Raw genomic sequence first — 21,447 nt, 5'->3', positions numbered from 1 at the left:
ATAGAAATATAAATAAATAAATAAAAGGGTAAATTTTATGGTATGTGAATTATATCTCGATTTTTAAAATTGAAAGTAAAAACAAGTGAAAGGACTGCTCGACTCAGGGTTCACTGCTCACTAATATGGGAAGGCTAAGAGTTGACAATCCCTTCATGGTCATACTCAGTTCCAATAATCCCATCTACCAACTAATCATAACAAAAATACTTTTTTAAAAGGAGGGAGGGGTCGGGCACAGTGGCTCACACCTGTAATCCCAACACTTTGGAAGGCCACAGCAGGCGGATCACAAGGTCAGGAGTTTGAGACTAGCCTGGCTAACACGGTGAAACCCCATTTCTACAAAAAATACAAAAAATTTAGCTAGGTGTGATGGTGCGTGCCTGTAATCCCAGGTACTTCGGAGGCTGAGGCAGGAGAATCGCTAGAACCCAGGAGGCGAAGGTTGCAGTGAGCTGAGATCGCGCCATTGCACTCCAGCTTGGGCAAGATTGAAACTCCATCTCAAAAAAAAAAAAGAAAAGAAAAGAAAAGGCCCTTTATTATCACCTAAAGTAACCCACCCTCTGACACTCTAACATCTTATTCTGATTCTGTATGATTTCTCTTCATAGCACTTACAGTATTTTTTTTCTTAGTGTGTGTCCACCATAGCAGAAAGTAAATTCCATGAGGTTAAGAACCTTGTTCTATTCACTGCTGCATCCTCAAAACCCAGAACGATGTCTGGCACAAGGAAGGTACACAATGTGTTCAATGACTGAATTCACTGGCTGACATGGCAAAAACACATTCTTCAGAGACATATGTACTCATCTAGTATTTTTTTTAATTACAGTAAACAAAGATTTAGCAATTTGGACAGAAAACAAGTATTTTACAAGATTACCTGTTCATCAAAAGGACCACAAATTTACAGCACCAAAATTGCCATATTATGGATCTTAAATCCCTTCAAATATCATAGTTACGAGGTTAACATTCACACCAGATTAACCAAGCTTCTGACTTCACCCTACCTACTCTCTTACTCTTACATCTTAACTAGCATGTCCAATGACAGAATGCTTCAAATGACAGTAACATCTATCTAATTTCCTAAGACGAAACCCTCCATCTTCCTTCTATTCCAGGATGAGTTACTAGGTCCCGAATTCTACTTCTTAAAGTCTCAGATCTATCATCTCTGTTCCCCTCCCACTGCATTAGTTCAGGCCCTTATTCATTTTCTACTTGGACTTCTTATCTGGAATTTCCACTTTTATATTCAGCTCTCCCCATTTTTCGCAGTGGCCTGATCTCAACTCACTGCAACCTCCACCTCCTGGTTCAAGCAGTTCTCATGTCTCAGCCTCCCGAGTAGCTGGAATTACAGGAATGCACCACCATGCCCAGTTAATTTTATATTTTTAGTAGAGACAGGGTTTCACCATGTTGGTCAGACTGGTCTCAAACTCCTGATCTCAGGTGATCCGCCCACCTAGGCCTCCCAAAATGCTTGGATTATATGCATAAGCCACCACACCTGGCCTCAGCGCTCCCCCCCTTTTTTTTTTTTTTTTTTGAGACCGAGTTTTGCTCTTGTTACCCCCGCTGGAGTGCAATGGCCCAATCTCGGCTCACCACAACCTCCGCCTCCTGGGCTCAGGCAATTCTCCCGCCTCAGCCTCCTGAGTAGCTGGGATTACAGGAGGCACACGCCACTATGCCCAGCTAATTTTTTGTATTTTTAGTAGAGACGGGGTTTAACCATGTTGACCAGGATGGTCTTGATCTCTTGACCTCATGATCCACCCGCCTCGGCCTCCCAAAGTGCTGGGATTACAGGCGTGAGCCACCGCGCCTGGCCAGCACTCCCTTTTTTAGGCAACAGTCTTGCTCTGTCACCCAGGCTGGAGTGCAGTGGCACGATCTTGGCTGACTGCAACCTCTGCTTCCCAGGTTCAAGCGATTCTATTACCTCTGCCTCCTGGGTACCTGGGACTATAGGAGCATTCCACCACATCCCACTAATTTTTGTATTTTTAGAAGAGACAGGGTTTTACCATATTGGTCAGGCTGGTCCTTAAACACCTGACCTCGTGATCCACTTGCCTCAGCCTTCCAAAGTGCTGGGACTACAGGTGTGAGCCACAGCTGCACCAATGCTCCCTTTTGATGTATTCACTACAGTACTACCAAAGTGATTATGATGCAAATCCAGTATCATTACTCCTTAAACTTTCAGGCCAGGTGTGGTGGCTCACACTTGTAATCCCAGTACTTTAAGAGGCCAAAGCGGGTGGATCACCTGAGTTCTGGAGTTCAAGACCAGCCTGGCCAACATGGTGAAACCCCATCTCTACTAAAAATACAAAAATTAGCCAGGATGGTGGCAGACGACTGTAATCCCAGCTACTCAGGAGGCGGAGGCAGAAGAATTGCTTGAACCCAGGAGGTGGAGATTGCGGTGAGCCCGAGATTGCGCCATTGCATTCCACCCTGGGCAACAAGAGCAAAACTTCATCTTAAAAAAAAAAAAAAAAAAACTTTCAATGGTTCCATATAGTTTTCAAAAGAGGTTCCCCTTTGTCACCCAGGCTGGAGGAGTGCAATAGTATGATCTTGGCTCACTATAACCTCCACCTCCCATGTTCACGCAATTCTTCTGCCTCAGCCTCCCTGATAGCTGGGATTACAGGTGTGTGGCACCATACCCTGCTGATTTTGTATTTTTAATAGAGACAGGGTTTCACGCTCTTGGCCAGGCTGGTCTAGAACTCAGGTGATCCACCTGCTTCAGCCTCCCAAGGTGTTGGGATTACAGGCATGAGCTACCATACCCAGCCAAGAAAATTTTCAACTTACAGTTTCCAGATAACTTGACCTTGTTTTGTTCATTTTCCAGTATGTTATCCTCTATCTGAAAAACTCTCTTCTTCCCATCTTTGCCTAGCAAAAGCCTTCACATTCAGCTTAGATGTCAACTCTGCCAGAAAACTTTCCACAGCTCTCTGATTTAGATGTCCTCTTCTATCCTCCCATAGCATTTCCTACAATTATTTGATGTTGGAATACTCTTATAAATCAATATGCTGATTTTGCTAAATCAACATGCTGAAATTGCTAAAAACATGTAACACTTAAAACAGCATTTTCATTGAAACGTAAAAACAACTGAAAAGTATTACTACATAGTCTTTCAATCACCTCAATAAACAGTCAGTTAATAAAATTTATAGATCTGTTGTTAATACAACAGACAATTCAAACTTAAAACCTTGCTACAAAGTACAAATATGTTTGGTAAAATCCAATAAATGGCATAAAACCTTTTCTAGCTCAATGATCATCGTAATACAGAAACTACAGTGGCATGGTGACTCTCTCCTGCAATCCTAGCATTTTGGGAGGCTGAGATGGGCGAATCACTTGAGCCTAGGAGTCCAATACCAGTCTGGGCAACAAGGCAAAACCTCATCTCTACAAAAAATACAAAGATTAGCCAGGTGTGCCTTTAGTCCAGCTACTCAGGAGGCTGAGGTGGGAGGATCATTTGAGCCCAAGAGGCAGAAGTTTCAAATCCCGCCAGCCAAGGTAAAACAGTGAGAGACTCGTTTCAAAAAGAAAGAAAGAAATTGGGAAACATAGAAAAAGAAAGAAAAGTTAAGCCTAATATAATCAACATTAAATAAATTCTGAATTGCAATTTTTCCTAAAGCAAAATACAAATTACAAGAAGCTTCTCATCTCCTGTCACACAAGGAATAAATTTGTAAAAAAACAAGCTAAGTTTTTAGTACTAATGATTACTAGCAGATTCTCTAAGAGAAGATTTGCTATACTTATAATAAGAGGAAGTTCTTACACAAAGGTAGAAATTTATTTTAGTAACTCTTTTTTCTTTTAACATTAAAAGTACCTTTTTTAAAAAGGCAGTAAGAATGGAAATGCTGAGCAATTAAAATTAGTAGTTCTAAAATGATACCCAAAAATTTGCATTTGGCTAGAATTACCAGGAAACTTTTAAGGCTAAAGTTTCCAACATACTTTCATTTTTTTTTTTAAACAGACTAGTTAAAAAAAAAAAAAAAACAAGGAAATGAAACAAAGAAAACAAATTCTAATCTCAAAGACTTTCAACTTAACTACATTTCTTTTAACCAAACATTTACAGAGCACCTAAGAAGTGACAGGCACTACAACACTGGGACCTGTGCCAGACTGCATTTGCTCCAAACTAAACCTTTTATTTATTCAGCTTCTGAACTTATTCTATATTATTCAACCCAAAACTTTTCTTAAGAAATTCTCATCCAACACCAAGGTGCATGTATGAGTTACCTAGTAAATGCACTTTTCACCGTTTTACACAGGTCCCGAAAGTTATAGCTAGTATTTGTGACTAATAAAAGGGATTCATTCCTGAAACATCACTATGCTGTTTTCATTTACACAAAAGGGAGACAGGCATAAACTGTTTCAGGCAGTTTGCAGAATCTACCCGACTAAACTTAATTACTGTGTATAGTAGATCAAGATTTAAGTAGCCACAGCTTTTTCTTTCTTGTATAAACACAAGTATTACAAATATTAATTTGGATAATAATCAAGTGTCATGTCAAAGCAGTCTTGATTCTGAGGACAAGTGAAATATTTTTTAAACAGTTCAAAGGAACTGTCAAGGATGACTTTGGGACCGAGATATCCTCTAAAACAACCTTTATGTTCTAACATGCTCTCTGTTGCATTTCTATACCTGTAAATACACTCTACTTTTCAAGCACTTCTGAATTTGCAATGGATGAAAAAAATATAAGCTAGTGTCTAAGTTCCACCAGTTGCATCTAGACTTTTGAAAAATCTAAGGTTTTATTCTAGCATGTGCTAAAAATACATATTCTCTAAAGCAGCAAAAAAAAAATACCTGTACTTTTATCGTTATGATTTCTTCCAACAATTAAGCAAGTTGTTTGATCCTATTCTCCACTCAGTTAACATGTTTACACCTAAGAGGAAGCTGACCATCAGTTTTCCACACATCACAATGCAACAGAGCCTCTAACTTATTTGCAGACCAACCTGATCAATAAAGAAAAATAAACTATATAATCCCAAGTCCTTCGAAATGCAAGAAACAACTGCTATCTCTCAACTGCGAAAAGTTCACCAAAATTCTCTTTTAAAAATCTTCCAATTAAGATTATTTTTGTGACTAGTCAAAGAATATTCTGCTAAAATTTTACAGTACTGTTTACACAATAAATGAGATTTTCTTTCATCAGTGTAACTGATAGAACCACAATACAGTTCAGTTTCTAGAGAGTCAGATTACCTGACCTGCTTTTTATTTTATCTTTTAAAACACTTTAATTCATACCGTTATTCTCATTCCCTACAAAAAGAGGCGTTCAATATGGGAGAACCATCTTCAGTTGAGATAACCTATAACTGCCTCCAACTCCACAGCAAAGCCCTCGAGCTGACCCCGATGTCTTTCTGGGGAAGGGCTCGGTCACCAAGCCATCAAACACACCTTCCTCTGCAAAACTCGGAAGCCCCACACGACGATCTCGTCCAAACCCCCTACTTCCTGAATTCGACAACCCCAGAAATTCGTTTTCTGCTGGCAATCTTACCTTCATGATGACTCTGGGACCGAGATATCCTCTAAAACACCAGGTTCACCTGCACCTGGAGGGGAAACAAAAGACACTCAGTCAACACCACAGGCAGCCCTCCGCACTGGTGGAGGCGGAGGGAAGGAACCCAGCGACACCCGAACCCCGAAGAAAGAGCCGCACCGGGGCGCCAGCCCCGAGCCAACACACGCCTACTCGGGGCTCCCTCGGGCCCCGCCATCCCCGCAAACCCAGCCACCTACACAGCTCGGCGGCTTCCCGTCCCCATTGTCGAGACCCGACGGAGTTTCCCGTCTACGACAATGACGCCATTTCTGTCAGAGAAGAAACTCACAACAAGCCCGGCGTCCGGCGCAAGGCCGGCCGCTCTCCCCGAGGGCCTCGGCACCCGCCCCAGCGAGTCCGCGCCCCCACGGGCCGAGTCGGAGCGGGAGGCCAGCCGGGGGCCGCCGAGGGGCCAGGGGGGCCTGTGGGCCGCGGGCAGGACCGGCCCGCTGCAGAGCCTCTGCCCACGTCCCGTTCAGGGCGCAGACCCCACAAGTGCAAGCGGGATCAACATCGGGCCCCGCTGCGGGGACAACGTGAGGACCGAGGGCCCCGGAGGCGGCACGGCCCCTACCCTGCGCCCGGGCCCCCCCACCGTGGCGGCTAAACCGCTGAGTGTGCGGCCGCCCAGCCAGGAGGCGGCTCGGACACGGCGACTGCGAGGGGTGGGGGCTCCTGGGAGGCCGAGGCCCCGAATACGGACGCCACGGGGACCACCACCGCGATCTTCCTCTGCTCCTCAGCTGGGCCCAGCGACTCCCAAAAGGACCCCCCCTTAGGAGACCACGAAAGCCCCACATAACGTCCCTATCTTCCTCGGAGGCGAGATCTGACCCTGGTACGTCCAGAGTCCCCTCTCTCCTCCTCCCCCCCAAAACCAGCAGGCCCGGGGGAGAGATGGGGAAGAAGGGCGGCGGGTCCAGCGGCTGCTGAGGCAGAGGCTCCGGCTCCTCCTCCTCCCGCGGCGGCGACTGGTACCTTTGTTTGGCGGCCGCTCGGGCTCCCTGGTTGGGGGGAGGGGGACGACGAAAAATCCCTCCCGGACTGGAGGTCCGGGCCCCCAGTCGCGCTGCCCTCCAGAGGACGGCGGCGATGGACCCTCTGCAGCTCCCTCCGGGCAAAGGTCCAGGCGGTGGCCGCGGCGGCGGCAAGCTGAAGCTCAAGAGTCTCCCTCCGCTCCGGCGACCCAGCTCCTCACTCCGGACTCGACTGACGGGCAAACATCGCTTCCCCCCCAACTCGAGGTCCCCCCCCCGCCTCCTTTCTCCCCTCCCCTAGATCTTTTCCCCCTCCCCTACCTCTTTCCCGGATGGCCTCTTAGACGACCTCGGATTGGTTGAAGTTCTTTAGAACCCACCTATACACTGTTCCTAGTGGTCCCTGGATACAAACAACGACGCCATTTTCCCACCAGTTCTATGGAAACAGAAAGTTACGCCTCAAAGCTTCCTGGGAAATGGAGTCCAATCTATTGGGCAAACGCGCAAATCCTCGTCCGCGAGAACTGCAAGGCCCGCAATGCCCCGCGCCTGCGTGGGACCGGAGGCGGGGGGGGGGAGGTGAAGGGGCGGGGCAACAGAGCAGTGGGGAGGCGGCAACGACGCCTGCGCAGTGTGACCGGGATGGCGCATTTTCTTGCACCGAGTAATGCGGTGTTGCTGGCGGCTGAGGAGGGTGGAGAGTTCTGTGGTGAAATAGTGGGAGGGATTCCTGTAGGCAACGGGAAGAGCCTATGTCCACACTGTAAAGTAGGGAGTTGATGAAGTGGGCTGCTACTCCCGGACCGGCGGCGTCAAAGTCGTGATATCATCGTTGAACCGTGAGCGGCAGTGGTGGCGGCCGGGGGGAACCCGGATGGGAAGGAGGGCGGGGGAGGCTGGGAGGCGGGGCTGAGAGGAAAGAAAGAAAGGAGGATGAAGACCCGGATGCTGAACCGGATTGTATATGAATTTTCCATCCTCTCGATAGAGGCGGGGAGGAAGGGGTGGCCAAGTGGGGCGGAAGGAGGCATCTGAGCGAGGAGGAAGCAGAAGCCTCACGGTTTCTCTCCGCTCCGGGCTCTGTGCTGGCACTGTAAATGTTTGCAGCTCTCTGCCCAGCCGCTGTGGAAAATCAGCCTCGAAGTGATTCACCTTCAGTTCTTACATCAGGCAGCTTCTTTCAGATCCATCGCTCTCTCCCAGAGTTTGAGTGGAAGGATTCAGTTGCGCTTCACATTTGTATGTCTCTGTTTAGCCATTCTAAAGTCAGGCCCTTCTCTTTACAAAGAAAAACCGTTTGTTCGCTTTTTATACGCAAGGTTGTGTGCCTTGATTTCATCGTCTAATGCGTTGGAAGGCGCTTTCATTTCTTCACGGATGTTGAGCGCCGACCATGTGGAAACACGGGTTGCCTCTGCCTTCGCAGTCTTGGGCCTGGCGAGACGGACAGACGCTGAACAAAACAATGAAATCACCGTAGCGACAGTGTCACAGAGTAGAGTTCCGTGGTGATAGGAGAATGTGAACTGGGGAATTTGGCTTATTTAGGGAAGGCTTTCTTGAGCAAGTGAGGATCCAGCTGAGAGCTGAAGGGCTAGCAGGAGTTAACTAAGGAAAGAGAAAAGGAAAAGGCATTCCAGACAAGAAGACTAATTTGTTGGAAAGCCTTGTGGCCGAAGTGGGCTTTTCCAGTATGAACTGACCCTGGAGAGGTGGGTTCGGGGGGAGCGTGAAAGCTTATATAGGCTTTGCAAAGGAGTTTTGTTTTTGTCCTAATAGCAGTGGGATGTCTTCCAAGGAATCTCAATCAGAAGGGAGAGATGAGTCAGATTGCAATGTCATTCCTGGCTGAAGAGTAGAGGAAGTGGGGGAAAAAGAAGAGTTAAAGAGGCAAATTCAGGGAGTCGGAGGAGGAGGCTATTGCAGTAGTAGTTCAATAGCAGTGGGATGTCTTCCAGGGAATCTCAATCAGAAGGGAGAGATGACTCAGATTGCAATGTCATTCCTGGCTGAAGAGTAGAGGAAGCGGGAAAAAAAGAGTTAAAGAGGCAAATGCAGGGAGTCGGAGGAGGAGGCTACTGCAGTAGAAGTTCACGTGGTGAAAAGAATGAAGTGTTTGTATTAATCTTTATATATTCACTATTTGAAAAAATTTCTGGCAGCTTTTTAATTTTGAAAGTGAGAAGTTTCGGCCGGGTGCGGTGGCTCAAGCCTGTAATCCCAGCACTTTGGGAGACTGAGGCGGGTGGATCAAGAGGTCAACAGATCGAGACCATCCTGGTCAACATGGCGAAACCCCGTCTCTATTAAAAATACAAAAAATTAGCTGGGCACGGTGGCGCGTGCCTGTAATCCCAGCTACTCGGGAGGCTGAGGCAGGAGAATTGCCTGAACCCAGGAAGCAGAGGTTGCAGTGAGCTGAGATCGCGCCATTGTACTCCAGCCTGGGTAACAAGAGCAAAACTCAGTCTCAAAAAATAATAATAATAATAAAATAAAGAAAGAAAGTGAGAAGTTTCAGACTCTCAGTGAGAGTCTGAATTCTGTAGTTTATTCACTCTAAAAGGAAACTAATAGAGTTCATGTAACACACACTATTGCCCCTTTACATTCAAGTTTAGTTAGTACATGATAGCTGACAATTCCAGCGGTGATAAAATGGGAAATCCTTTGACTTAAAAGAAAAACAAAGGCGGGTAAGAGTATATGCCATAGTGGGTAGAATCCCTCAGACTCTTGAGAAGACACAAGGCAAATTGATTGTTGATACCTAGAAAAATTGAGGTTATGTTTTCAAACCACTGAAAAGACTTGTATGTAAACATCCTCGGGGAAAGGAAATTGACTTAAGTGAGTATTCTTAAGCATCTCTAAGTGAGCAAAGGAAAAATACTTTAAAAAAAAAAAAAAGCATAATTAGTGTTTTAAGTTGAAAAACAACCACAAAGCTCTAAGAATTGAAACAAAGATTACCTCTGATTTCTTTTTTTTTTTTGAGACGGAGTTTCGCTCGTTACCCAGGCTGGAGTGCAATGGCGCGATCTCGGCTCACTGCAACCTACGCCTTCTGGGTTCAGGCAATTCTCCCGCCTCACCCTCCTGAGTAGCTGGGATTACAGGCACGCGCCACCATGCTCAGCTAATTTTTTGTATTTTTAGTAGAGACGGGGTTTCACCTTGTTGACCAGGATGGTCTCGATCTCTTGACCTCATGATCCACCCGCCTCGGCCTCCCAAAGTGCTGGGATTACACGTGTGAGCCACCGCGCCCGGCCCAGATTACCTCTGATTTCTATGCAACAGGTACACCTGTTAGAGATCCCAAAAAAAAGGGAATTCTGAAAGTGGATCTCATTGATTTTTAAGTTCAGTCAAATGTGTTGTGGAGGCTGTGAGAAAAGATACAAACATGATTGTTGCTCCCAACCTAGTTGAGAAAAGATAGGTACTAATATTTAAATAGAGAAGTATATGAGATGCTTTTTAAATTCTACCTTTAATGGTGTTCAGTAGTCTTTTACCAAAGCCATTATTCTTTCTGCTTTGCATCTTCTTTCTTTAATCCCTTATAATAAGGTTAGAGATCCATGTTAGAGATCAAATCGTATAAGTATTTTGATTATTTTGCTTATTCGATTATAAGCCTTTTTTTCGTTGTGATGTGTTTGATATTAATTGCTAGTCAAGGTGGGTGTAGAAGTTTTTCTTATAGGATGTTTCTCTTTGAATTCATGTTGTTAAAATGATTTCTTTTGGTGGAGTGCTGATTTTCTAAGATGGTTTCATATAGATAATCAAGAACAGACTACAAACAATATGCTTTTTCCATCCTGAAGAGCAACCTCAACTACACACCAGTTTCATGCTTTAATTTCCATTTGTAATCTGCCTTCAAGAAAAAGTTAAGCTAGTGGAATTTATGTCTTGGCTTGTTATAACACAAACATGAATATTTGTCTGCTTGGCATTGAAGAGTAAAGATATTCCATAGCTGAGGATCTTAATCTGAGGTGTATGTAAAGGATTCAGGGACTACATGATCCCTGAGAAGTTATATGTAAGTCTTGGCTGTGCATACATTCTTGTTGGAGTGTATTAGCACATACACTGGCTTTTTTTTTTTTTTTTTTTTTTTTTTTCAGAAGATTCATAGCTTTCATCATATTCTCAAAAGGTTCCTGTGACCCATAAGATAGTTTACACAATGGGGAAACATGAAAGTGCTTGCACAGTTGATAGTTTTATGTGTGTGTTATTTCAGCCATCCATTGTGTGCCTACCAACTGCCTAACAATGCATACATAGTATAGAAGTTCTATTCTTTTCTCCTGTTGCCATATTACACATCTCATTCCACAGCAGAAAAACAACTACATGACAGAGACAATGTGGTTCAAACCGTTTTACCCTTGTATTCATTGAGTGCTACAAAAGAAGGAACATTAATTCCTGATTGTCACCAGATTAGGTAGTCTCAGCACTTCTACACATATAATTGCACTGGAAAAGTGGAATGCTAGCACTAATAATTAGATTTTGGTTTGGGGGGTCATATTTGTTTATTTTTACTTGTATAAATGTATGGGGTGCAAGTATAGTTTTATCACATGCATAGATTACATAGTAGTGAAGTCAGGACTTTTAGGGTGTCCATCACCCATATATCAAACATTGTACCCATTAAATAATCTCTCATCATCCTCCTCCCTCCCACCTTCTTTCTCACCCTTTGCAATCTCCATTGTCCATCATTCCAGACTCTGTGTCCATGTATACATATTATTTAGCTCCCATTTATAAGTGAGAAGATATACTATTTGTCTTTCTATGTCTGACTTATTATTAAGGTAAGGGCTATCCATCCATTTTGCTGCAAATGACATGATTTCATTTTTTTTAATTGGCTGAGTAACAATTTATTGTATATATACCACATTATTCAGTCATCTGCTGATGGACATCTAGGTTGATTTCCTATCTTTGCTATTATGAATAGTGCTGCAGTAAACACACAAGTGCAAGATGTTGGAAGTTTTACTTTTGTGGCACGTTGTTAGTATTTACTCAGGATCTTCAGATTTGCTTGGTTGCATGTTTGTTTACTGAAATATGTGCAAAAGTCTTTTGTGAGTTGATTTATAATATAAATCCAAAAAAGTCACATTCTGCTAAGTGTATTTTACATTTTTTAATTTAATGCCAGCAAGAAGTTAGAGTAGTAGAATTGCCTTACCCCTGAGTGATGAGACCATAGTATCAAGTGACTGGGCTATAACAGGTCAGTTTTATTACTTAATATTATGAAGTAGTAAGGCAAATTTAGAAATCGAAGAACACTGGTGAATCCCCATCTCTACTAAAATACAAAAATTAGCTGGGCATGGTGGCAAGCACCTGTCATCCCAGCTAGTCAGGAGGCTTGCAGGAGAATTGCTTGAATCCAGGAGGCTAAGGCAGGAAAAGTGCTTGAACCCAGGAGGCAGAGGTTGCAGTGAGCCAAGATCGCACCACTGCACTCCAGCCTTGGCAACAGAGTAAGACTCTGTCTCCAAAAAAAAAAGAGAAGAAAAGAAAAAACACATCCTCACTGTTAGTAGTAGCCCACACCCCCTTAGTTGTGTTGTAGTCTGTTACCATGTAAGCAGCCTGCTTCCATTTCCCCTAACATTCTCAAGCAGCTGTATTAGAATCATTCAAGATGCATGTTAAAATTGAAGATTTCTAAGTCTCTGGCCCAGAATTTAGTGAGTCAGAAAAAAAGGACCTTTGAGTAATCAGAATAACACAAAGTACATGAACTCATCTGTATTTTCTTCATTCAAAAAAGTGGCCCTCATTCAAGCAAATATATTCTTATGCTTTATCTTCTAGCATACCGAGATAACTTTCTAAAGTGCCTTCCAATTCCAGAATTCAGTGATACGCAAGTCATTGAACAGCCCTAACCAACAAACTGCCATTAGATGCCATACTACATTTAGCCTTTTTGTTGTATCTTCCGTGAAGCCAGAAGTTGGTCAGAAGCGCGCTCATGATCCTAGAGACTTAAGTCATAGTCCCAAGAAGCAAAAGAAAGAAGACAAGACCGGGCGCAGTGGCTCACGCCTATAATCCCAGCACTTTGGGAGGCTGAGGCGGGTGGATCTCGAGGTCAAGAGATTGAGACCATCCTGGTCAACATGGTGAAACCCCGTCTCTACTAAAAATACAAAAATTAGCTGGGCATGGTGGTGTGCGCCTGTAGTCCCAGCTACTCAGGAGGCTGAGGCAGGAGAATTGCTTGAACCCAGGAGGTGGAGGTTGTGGTGAGCCGAGATCGCGCCATTGCACTCCAGTCTGGATAACAACGGCGAAACTCCGTCTCAAAAAAGGGAAAAAAAAAAAAAAGAGGACAAAAGTAATAAATTTACCAAAATGTGCCTAAGATGCTAGAGCAATTAGAAAAAGATTCCTAATATGAGGACAGGTAAAAATAGAAATAGATATTTGCAAAGAAACAAAGTAGAGATTCAGCAGTACAGGGAGATCCTAGGAAGACCATGAGTGATATTCTAGGAAATATTGAAATAAGGCAGATTTCAGTATAAAGAGGAATATGTTTAATAAATATAATTGCATTTGAGTTAATGCATATATTAAGTCAGAATCTCTGAAATAAATTGATTGTAGAGAAACTACTAGGGAGAAAGAATCCCTTTAAGTTTTAAATACATAAAACATACCCATCTCATTTAAAAAAGGGTATGTTTATTAATGAGTGTAATCAGTTAAATATAGAGGTATCTTTCCAATTCTTTGGATTTGTTTTGACATTTGCCATCAACAAAGTAAACCTTTCATGGTTGATTAAAATAGAGAAGGCTTAATATAAGTTAGGTGACTCAGAAAACAACTTAAAAACCAAGAAAACACTTTGACCAATATAATCACTTGAATGAAGAATTTTCTAATTGAGATATAATTTACATGCCACCCATTTAAAGTGTGCATTTCAGCAGTTTTTAATATATTCACAGGGTTGTGCAACCATCACCACAATTTAATTTTATAACATTTTGATCCCCCCCCCAAAAAGAAACCCTGTACTCCTTAGCAATTAGTCCCTATTCCTAGCCACTAATCTACTTTGTGTCTCTGTGAATGGCCTATTCTGACCATTTCATATAAATGGAACCATACAATATCTAGGCTTCTTTCACTTAACATGTTTCAAAGCTTTCATCCATGTAGAATCTTCTTTTTTGTGTTTTGTGTTTGTTTTTTTCAGAGTCTTGCTTTGTCGACCAGGGTGGAGTGCAGTGACACAATCTTGGCTCATTGCAACCTCTGCCTCCTGAGTTTCAGCAATTCTTCTCCCTGAGCCTCCTGAGTAGCTGGGACTACAGGCGCACACCACCATGCCTAGCTAATTTTTGTATTTTTAGTAGAGACGGGTTTTCACCATGCTGGCCAGGCTGGTCTCGAACTCCTGACCTTGCGATCCACACACCTCACCCTTCCAAAGTGCTGGGATTACAGGCATGAGCCACCATGCCTGGCAATATAATAATCTTTTTAAACCAAACTGGATGTCTGTCTTTTCACAAACACCTTGAAATACAAATTCCTTTGCAGTTTGACACTCAAAGATGATTAGTTTCGTGTGATCTTTATGTTTCTCCTTTTTGACAGATTAGCTTTGAAGTTTAAATCCAATGGAGAAGACTCAAGAAACAGTCCAAAGAATTCTTCTAGAACCCTATAAATACCTACTTCAGTTACCAGGTAATACTTCAGTTGTAGTCAGTATAGGGTCATTTTCATACAATAGTGGTCATTCAAATGTTAGCAAATGGAAAAGGTTAGACTTGCTAGACGTTGAGATTTTTCTATTTAAGGTGATAATATGAGAAAAATTTTCATTATTAAAAGGTAATTTTTGCCAGGTGCAGTGATGTATACCTGTTGTCACTTCTACTCAGGAAACTGAGGCAGGAGGATGGCTTGAGCCCAGGAGTTTAAGGCTGTAGTGCACGATGATCATACCTGGCTATTCCACTGCACTCCAGCTCGGGCAACATAGTGAGACCCCGTCTCTTAAAAAGAAAGGTAATTTTTGAAGGCACCCTTTAGAAAATAACCAATTATTTAACATACCTTAAAAAATAAAAATACTTAAAACATTTTGGTATCTCATTGGAGGTTTTATTCTTTATTAATATTACGCATTCAGATCCCCCACTGTTTAGATATTAGAGGAAGTTGTGCAACTTTAACAGTAGAACACTTTACTTGCCATCTGTGTTCAAGTTTACCTTCTATGTCTGATTTCCAGTATTTCCCACATACACCATACTTCTTATACTACTAGTTTGTTTGCGAGCCAAATAATAATGTGACTGAAATCACAATATTTGGAAGCATAGCCTACCTTTTTTTTATTTTTTGAGACAGAGTCTTGCTTTGTCACCCAGGCTGGAGTGCAATGGCACAGTCTTGGCTCACCACAACCTCCACCTCCCGGGTTCAAGTGATTCTCCTGCCTCAGCCTCCCAAGTAGCTGGGACTACAGGTGCCCGCCACCATGCCTGGCTAATTTTTGTATTTTCAATAGAGACGGGGTTTCATGATTTTGGCCAGGCTGGTCTCAAACTTCTACTTTGTGATCCGCCCGCCTCTGCCTCCCAAAGTGCTGGGATTACAGGCATGAGCCACCGCACCCGGCCACACAGCCCACTTTATTTCTGTATAAGGGTGTCTCACCTGGACGTGGCTTCCTACCTCATGTGTATATGTGTGTTTTTGTTTTATTTTGCTTTTTTAAAAACTTGTATGGAAATGATAAGCAAAAACTCATGAATATAATACACAGGTGTTCTTGCAATAAAAAATAATTTGTAAACCAATTACGTATAACTTACGATATTATTTCTCATAGAAATAATGTAGTCCAGGTGTGGTGGTCCACATCTGTATTCCTAGCACTTTGAGGAGGCCAAGGCAAGATTGCTTGAGACCAAAAGTTTGAGACCACCTTGGACAACATAACAAGTCCCCCTCTCAATTTTAAACGTTTTTTAAAAAAGAAGAAATAATATAAAAGTTGGTAAATTGACAAGCATAAAAACCTATTTAGCCCATAATGTGACTAAACTCTAATGATGCTCTCAATTGAATCTCAATAGACATATTTTAATTTCTGTGCTAAAGTACACACCTTTCTTTATGACCACACTTCGGTGGAAACGTGTGCATTTCTGTTCTTCATGAGCCTGGCAAGGATAAAAGCCAAAAGAATGCTAGCTCCTGTGTCATTTTTATTTTGGCAGACCCTAATAGAGACTCGCCTGCTAATGTCAATGCATCAAAAGAATGAAGGAAAGACAGAAATGAAGAAAAGGATTTTCTGGAATTAGTAAAGAAATTGATTTTTACTTTTAGATTCTTCACTCTTGCTGTCATCTTATGCTTCTGTTTATTTATTTGCCCTAGTGTAGGGCCCAGATGAGGTGAAGGGTAGGATCAGGGAGAGATGAAATTGGCAATGGAAGAAGGGCTCCAAAAAGAGAGACAGTAATGTTTAAAGAGAAAGCTGTAATCTTTTTTTTTTTTTTTTTTGAGACGGAGTTTCGCTCTTGTTACCCAGGCTGGAGTGCAATGGCGCGATCTCAGCTCACCGCCATTGGGTTCAGGCAGTTCTCCTGCCTCAGCCTCCTGAGTAGCTGGGATTACAGGCACGTGCCACTATGCCCAGCTAATTTTTTTTGTATTTTTAGTAGAGACAGGGTTTCACCATGTTGACCAGGATGGTCTCGATCTCTTGACCTCATGATCCACCTTCCTCGGCCTCCCAAAGTGCTGGGATTACAGGCATGAGCCACTGCGCCCGGCCCACAGAAGCTGTAATCTTTTAATTTTGAGAGATCTCTGTGATTAGCCTCAGTGTTAGAAATTACTTGGAAACTTAGCCAGGCAAGGTGGCTCATGCCTGTAATCTCGGCACTTTGGGAGACCAAGGTGGGCAGATGGCTTAACCTCAGGAGTTCAAGACCAGCCTTGGCAATGTGGCAAAACCCTGTCTCTACTAAAAATGCAAATAATTAGCCAGGCATGGTGACACGAGCCTGTAGTCCCAACTACTTAGGGGAACTGAAGTGGAATATCACCTGAACCTGGGAGGTTGAGGCTGCAATAAGCCAGGATCACACCACTGCATTGCAACCTGGGTGACAGAGGGAGACCCTGTTTCAAAACAAAACAAAACAAAACAAAAAATTGGGAAATTAAAAGTATCAGGCTAAACACTAGCATGTCATCAGAGAGGGAAAAATATTAAACCTGTAGTACCTCACAATTAAGCCATGTATGTACTGTTTTCTATATAACATTAAGAAGTAAAATGAGACCCCACATTGAGGCTCTGTTTTTCATCTTCAAAAAATGTGTTTAAGTGATACAGGCCAGGTGCAGTGGCTCACACCCCATCACTTTGGGAGGCCAAGTGGGGCAGATTGCTTTTGAACCCAGGAGTATGAGACAAGCCTGGGCAACACGGCGAAACCCTGCCTCTACAAAAAATAAATAAAAATGAAATTAGCCAGGCATGGTGGCTTGTAGTCCCAGCTACTTCGGGAGGCTTTAGCCTAGGAGATAAAGGCTGCAGTGAGCTGTGATTGTGCCACTGCACCCCAGCATGGGTGACAGAGCAAGACCCTGTCAAAAATAATGGGCCAGGTGCAGTGGCTCACACCTGTAATCCCAGCCCTTTGGGAGGCTAAGGCAGGTGGATGACTTGAGGTCAGGAGTTTGAGACCAGCCTGGCCAACATGGTAAAACCCGTATCTCTATTAAAAATACAAAAAATTGACCAGGCAAAATGGCTCACACCTTTAATCCCTACACTTTGGGAGGCCGAGGCAGGTGGATCACCTGAGGTCAGGAGTTCAAGACCAGCCTGGCCAACATGGCAAAACCCCCATCTCTACTAAAAATAAAAAAAAATTAGCCGGGCATGGTGGTGTGTGCCTGTAATCCCAGCTACTCGGGAGGATGAACCCAGTAGGCAGAGCTTGCAGTGAGCCATTGTTGTGCCACTGCATGCCAGCCTGGGCAACAGAGTAAGACTCTGTCTCAAATAAATAAAGAAGACTGTCATAAATAAGATTCTGTCTCAAATAAATAAGCAAACTAGCTTCCTTTTCATAAAAAAGGAATAAATTAGGTCATAATTCTAAAAGCCTGTCCTACTTTAAAATTGTTTATTCAAGTTCAGATGAAAAGAGTGGACTAGTAAGCAACTGAAGTGCTTTAGAATCTCCCATGACTTCCCTAATTTTAGAAAGTTGAGCACTTTATGATACAGTTTTCAGAGTGGTTGAGAATTGAGAGTTGAGCAATGCAAGGGAAGCTGTGCAGTAGATAATGGATTGATGGGACTGGATTTAGCAAGTCTGATCAATTTAAAGGCAGTTTTTGAATGTTTCTTGTAGTTAAAATACTCATTGTCGCATTTTATTTTTAAATTGCAGGTAAACAAGTGAGAACCAAACTTTCACAGGCATTTAATCATTGGCTGAAAGTTCCAGAGGACAAGCTACAGGTATTAGGCAACTCTAATCTCATTACACCCAAGAAATTAATAGCTGTCACATAAAAATACTCCTAGTTCTTGATTGAATTTAGTGATCATGCAAGGTATTATTTTGTATTGAGGTTGCTAAATATTTATTAGTTGTGAAAATTAACACACCTGAGACTTTAATCTATTAATTAAACTGATCATGTAAGTTTTGAATAGTTCCAATAAGTGAAATTTTCAATTCTTTTTAGATTATTATTGAAGTGACAGAAATGTTGCATAATGCCAGTTTACTCATCGATGATATTGAAGACAACTCAAAACTCCGACGTGGCTTTCCAGTGGCCCACAGCATCTATGGAATCCCATCTGTCATCAATTCTGCCAATTATGTATATTTCCTCGGCTTGGAGAAAGTCTTAACCCTTGATCACCCAGATGCAGTGAAGCTTTTTACCTGCCAACTTTTGGAACTCCATCAGGGACAAGGCCTAGATATTTACTGGAGGGATAATTACACTTGTCCCACAGAAGAAGAATATAAAGCTATGGTGCTGCAGAAAACAGGTGGACTGTTTGGATTAGCAGTAGGTCTCATGCAGTTGTTCTCTGATTACAAAGAAGACTTAAAACCACTACTTAATACACTTGGGCTCTTTTTCCAAATTAGGGATGATTATGCTAATCTACACTCCAAAGAATATAGTGAAAACAAAAGTTTTTGTGAAGATCTAACAGAGGGAAAGTTTTCATTTCCTACTATTCATGCTATTTGGTCGAGGCCTGAAAGCACCCAGGTGCAGAATATCTTGCGCCAGAGAACAGAAAACATAGACATTAAAAAGTACTGTGTACATTATCTTGAGGATGTAGGCTCCTTTGAGTACACTCGTAATACTCTTAAAGAGCTTGAAGCTAAAGCCTATAAACAGATTGATGCACGTGGTGGGAACCCTGAGCTAGTAGCCCTAATAAAGCACTTAAGTAAGATGTTCAGAGAAGAAAACGAATAATGTTAAGCCATTCTGGATTGGGCCTCATAGCTTATTTTAGTTAATCATTTTTTGTCTTGTAGCCTACCACCTTTTAAAAATTTTGGTCCAAGCTGCTATTCCTCAAAAACTGAGTAAATAGGTGAGTAGGGGTGATGCAAGTGATTCTGTTTCAATTTAGAAAAACCTCTATACAGATAATCAAAAGTTGGAAGAATCAAAAGAAGCCACAGTTATGTAGGTCTCATTTGAACATCATCATTACAGTGGGAGGACATTGTCACCAACTCTGCCATACTACTGTCAATGTTGTGTTTATTCTGTCAATAAAAAGGACTCACTTCCAGGAATTTTTATCTATACACTTTCTAACTGTACTATCTGGGCAGTTCCAAGGCAGTTTCTTTTAGCTAGCTGGTCCAAAGACCTCAGATTTCTTTTTTTGCTAAACACTGCTGCTAAGAATTATCTCACTGTCCTCCCTGGAAATCCCCTTACTGAATTTTTCTGTGAAAAGGCTGATAATGATAAACAGCACTCCCATCGTTTTTCTTACCATTTTCCTTTTTTCCTTCCTCTCCACCCCACAGATTTTGCTTTTTAACCAAGGTGTCTTTGCTTGATGAAATTCACATGCTAGTTTTAATTCTTTTTTTCTCCCTTGTAATACAACATTTGTGTGCCCCAAACTGGTTAATTTCTGGGTACATCATTGCCTGTCCAATTGGGAAGTAGAAAAAGAGTGTATGGGATATTTTAGAAGGGAGCCTTTGAACCTTATATTTCCCCATCATTGATAGTGACAATCTTAAAAGGGTTTTCTTACCTCAAGTACAAAAGTATGGGAAAATGCCCTTTTCCTTCCCACCCACATCACTACCCCCCTTGAAGATAATAGGTGCCAGAATGGAAAAGGAGTAGGCATCTTTAATCTCCCTGATTAAATGAAAGAAAGTGTTAGCCTGAGAGTGCCTGACTGAAAAGTAACCAAAAGCATACTATCAAGCACTACTTAGCTTTTTAGTGCCTTAACCCTGACCCTGTTACCCATGTTGTGTAATTTCTAGACCCCAGCCGCTGAAGTTATATGTGTCCCAAGAGGCAGGATACACACAAAAAAGATACTGATTTCAATATATAAATAGTTGATATCCCAAAATAAAAGTTTATGTTTCCCTTAGAAATATGTTTTGCTACAGAAGGAGCAGCATTGAGAAAGGAAAACATTAACAACAAAAAAAGAGAAACATTTTGCTTGATTGGTTCTATAGTATGTTATTTAGGATCTATTTACCATATACTTGTATGAGAAATCCCCACCCAAGCATTCAACATAAATCTTTGAAAAGTTGGGTGCTGTTTTTATTAACTTTTAAAATAGTTTAAATCTCCCATTTTAATAGTTAGAAGCCTCTTAAAATCATGGATATTGATGTTGTATGGAAATGTGAACTTTATGAACCCCTACTTTTTTTTTTTTTTTTTTTTTTGAGACAGAGTTTCACTCTTGTTACCCAGGCTGGAGTGTAATGGCACGATCTCGGCTCAGCGCAACCTCCGCCTCCTGGGTTCAGGCAATTCTCCTGCCTCAGCCTCCTGAGTAGCTGGGACTACAGGCACGTGCCACCACGCCCAGCTAATTTTTTGTATTTTTAGTAGAGACGGGGTTTCACCATGTTGACCAGGATGGTCTCGATCGCTTGACCTCGTGATCCACCCGCCTCGGCCTCCCAAAGTGCTAGGATTGCAGGCATGAGCCACCACGCCCAGCCTCTTAATAGATTTTCTGATGTTTTTACGAAAACACATTTATGTTTGATAACAAAAATGAAAGTATAATAATTTTTTACATTTGTTCAATTTATTGAACCCTGAAACTTAGCTGATTAAGGTTCGAAAAGCTCTGTGAATAGAAAGTGAACTGGCATGGTGGCTCACACCTGTAATCCCAGCACTTTGAGAGGACAAGGCAGGCGGATTACAAGGTCAGGAGTTCAAGACCAGCCTGGCCAATATGGTGAAACCCTGTATCTACTAAAAGTACAAAAATTAACTGGGCGTGGTGGCAAGCACCTGTAGTCCCAGCTACTCGGGAAGCTGAGGCAGAAGAATCACTTGAACCCAGGAGGCTGAGTTTGCAGTGAGCTGAGATTGGGCCACTGCACTCCAGCCTGAGCTACAGAGTAAGACTCTTGTCTAAAAACTAAAGTAAAATTGTAGCATTTAGGCCAGGCGCAGTGGCTCATGCC

General features: G+C 42.5%; 2 protein-coding genes across 15 annotated transcripts in view; one reads left to right on the top strand and one right to left on the bottom strand.

Moving 5' to 3' along the window:
* The window catches only part of ARID4B (AT-rich interaction domain 4B), a 152,743-nt gene extending 145,863 nt beyond the window's left edge, over nucleotides 1-6,880 (bottom strand). For 6 of the 7 annotated variants that reach the window (XR_013529965.1, XM_008985785.5, XM_078357291.1 and 3 more), the window contains exons 1-2: nucleotides 6,648-6,880; nucleotides 5,622-5,676 (exon numbers count right to left, since the gene is read on the bottom strand). Coding sequence is in view for 6 of the 7 variants with exons in the window: in XM_008985785.5 (XP_008984033.3) it covers nucleotides 5,622-5,627 (6 nt within the window). In the remaining variant the exon portion in view is untranslated. Of the gene's footprint in view, nucleotides 1-5,621; nucleotides 5,677-5,866; nucleotides 6,280-6,647 lie in introns of those variants that run through there. The other variant, XM_003735279.6, reaches the window with a different exon arrangement.
* On the top strand, nucleotides 6,044-19,548 carry GGPS1 (geranylgeranyl diphosphate synthase 1). Of its 8 annotated transcripts, none has more exons than XM_078357301.1 (5): nucleotides 6,044-6,205; nucleotides 6,413-6,507; nucleotides 14,321-14,413; nucleotides 18,157-18,227; nucleotides 18,458-19,548. In XM_078357301.1, exons 3-5 carry the CDS (start codon nucleotides 14,344-14,346, stop codon nucleotides 19,217-19,219), a joined length of 903 nt encoding a protein of 300 aa, XP_078213427.1. In that variant the 5' UTR covers nucleotides 6,044-6,205; nucleotides 6,413-6,507; nucleotides 14,321-14,343; the 3' UTR covers nucleotides 19,220-19,548. The 8 variants fall into 8 exon arrangements, with proteins under 8 accessions (XP_078213427.1, XP_035136299.1, XP_078213424.1 ...); XM_078357298.1 differs by lacking the exons at nucleotides 6,044-6,205; nucleotides 6,413-6,507 and adding exons at nucleotides 7,280-7,488; nucleotides 14,611-14,737; XM_078357300.1 differs by lacking the exons at nucleotides 6,044-6,205; nucleotides 6,413-6,507 and adding exons at nucleotides 7,280-7,488; nucleotides 9,809-9,952.
* Nucleotides 19,549-21,447: the final 1,899 nt, after the last annotated feature.

This window comes from Callithrix jacchus, chromosome 19 (assembly GCF_049354715.1).
Source record: "Callithrix jacchus isolate 240 chromosome 19, calJac240_pri, whole genome shotgun sequence".
Lineage (NCBI taxonomy): Eukaryota > Metazoa > Chordata > Mammalia > Primates > Cebidae > Callithrix > Callithrix jacchus.
This window is presented reverse-complemented; position numbering and strand designations above follow the sequence as displayed.